The sequence below is a fragment of the Atta cephalotes genome (assembly GCF_000143395.1).
Source record: "Atta cephalotes unplaced genomic scaffold scaffold00055, whole genome shotgun sequence".
NCBI classification, from domain to species: domain Eukaryota; kingdom Metazoa; phylum Arthropoda; class Insecta; order Hymenoptera; family Formicidae; genus Atta; species Atta cephalotes.
The window spans coordinates 1,535,162-1,537,366 of NW_012130119.1; the positions used below are offsets into that span (position 1 = coordinate 1,535,162).

A 2,205-nucleotide genomic window follows, 5' to 3' on the forward strand; every position below is an offset into this window, starting at 1 on the left:
TCTCTCTCTCTCTCTCTCTCTCTCTCTCTCTCTCTCTCTCTCTCTCTCTTTTGAAGACATTTTAGAACAGTTGTCAAGTATCAGTTAGCCATAGTCATATTTCGCACCTACAGGTACATTGTCTTCCCTCTCGTAAATCTCTTGCAATCCAATCATTGTAAACACAATCATTCAACACTTTGACTTTAATGTAATCATTTTGAGAAAAAATAATGTAAATGCGTTAATTAGATTAGGTCTGTACTTACGAATAAGGCCTTTCCGTTCGCCAGTGAACTTCCAGAATTTGTTTGAAACAGGTGTTTCCAGAACCATTGAGAAAATGTTAATCTGTAAATAAAATAATGTTGAACACTAATTCTGCGCATCGAATGAAAACATGCGAGAAACGATTGTAACGAAATCTTTATTCTAAAAGTATCGCGTCCCGAATATTATATATCCGAATGCCACAGTGGATCGACAAATTATAGTCGATCGTGTATTAATCGCGATATAATTATCTCTCACACGCTTTCGATTTTATCACTATGTACGGCGCTAGGGTGAATAAGTGATGTTGCCCACGAGGTTGTAAGACTAATGTAATAGCAGACTATATTTCCGATTGTTGTTGTTCGACATAGAATCTTATCGAGATCATTTTTATATCATATTATAACGAGCTCGATGAATGTCCTGTCGAAAAGCATCAGACGAATGCGACAGCGCATAGCTGTCTGGCTGCATAGTTGCTAAGTGATATCCCTGTAGAAAGCATGCTCTAGAACGTAAGGAATTAACGATCCAAGAGCAAAATGATTTTTAATGTTATTAACGTTAGGCCTATTATGTACATATATATGTATAAGCGCATTGCGATCCGAGTGAGAGTTATATATATATATATATAAATATATTTTCCCCTCCTTTGTCAACATGTCCAATCGTGCATACGTCGAATTAACAATCGTACCTGTAAATAAAGCCATTAGAGAGTAAATCACTCTCTCATATGCAATGCTGGAGTCCTGTAATCCTATATTAAATCTCTATACATATTTAATGTTTGCCTTCATTTTGATTTTATCGCACTCATTGTTAATGCCTATTTCCATCAATTTTAAATTTCAAAATTTCAGTTTAACTTATTCTTCATTTTTTCTTTAATTTTAATAATTAGAAAAAGATGAAGAGTTATTAATTGAGTCGAGATTAATTTATATTGGTAACGGGCATAAGTGAAACCCAAGCAAACTTCATCAAAAAAGAAAAAATATTACAATACGAGCTAGTTAAAATTAATAAAATTTAATATTTAAAATTAAAATAGTAAAAAAAGACGTTTTAACTGGCTCGTAGCCCTTGTTATTACTGATTTGATTTATTTCAATTGAGTCATTCTATCAAAAAATATTATGTCATTCTAATTTCTCGAGTTTGTTTTTATTATATGTATAATTGCTTCTCATGAAATGCATTTGATTATATATTTAATCGTATCATACATAATGACGTATCATGTGTGATTCCCATAACGCCGCTTCGAAGTTTCTCGAGACAACGGTGAGATTTCACAAATAAATGGCAGCAATGCGTGACACGGCATCACTTTCCAGAAGGGTGGCGAACTTTTAGCAGACGGATTTGTGAGAGCAACACAACCTTTCGAGTGTGACGGTTGTTTTTCGCCCCATGCTCGATAATCGAAGCAAGATAAGGGTTCACCTGTCAAAAATCATGTATTTTTTAATTTTATAAAGAGAAATGTTTGGCGTTCGAATTGAAAGATTTTATCTTGTTGCAAATAAGAAATGTAAATGATAGCAAATTACCGAATTCATTCTTCCAAATTCTCTCATTCCTTTCGCTGCTAAGACCAATGAATCTGGAAAAATTCTGCGACATTAATTTGCCGAGGCCTTCCGTGCGCTCTTCGCTTATCACATGTGCGAGCGATGCATTTCGTTTCTGGCAGAAATTTCGTGCCTCCGTATAATTTAGTATTTCAGACGAGAATAGAAACATTCCCGCTTTAGGAATGCATTCCATCGTAGCATTCACTAAAAGTAATCTTCATTAACAATGTCATAAGCTTACGTTTCAAAAAATTAATTCAGGCGTCTTGTAAATGTCCTAATGACTGAAGTAATGTATGAAGGTATATATATATATATATATATATATATATATATATATATATATATATTATTTATTTATTATTAT

The 2,205-nt window shown here is 33.3% G+C and overlaps 1 protein-coding gene across 1 annotated transcript in view; it reads right to left on the reverse strand.

Annotated features, from left to right (window-relative positions):
* Positions 1–1,498: 1,498 nt before the first annotated feature.
* The window catches only part of LOC105623305 (macrophage mannose receptor 1), a 1,706-nt gene continuing 999 nt past the window's right edge, over positions 1,499–2,205 (reverse strand). The window contains exons 3-4 of the mRNA XM_012204703.1: positions 1,815–2,042; positions 1,499–1,707 (exon numbers count right to left, since the gene is read on the reverse strand). Coding sequence (XP_012060093.1) covers positions 1,499–1,707; positions 1,815–2,042 — 437 coding nt within the window. The remainder of the gene's footprint in view (positions 1,708–1,814; positions 2,043–2,205) is intronic.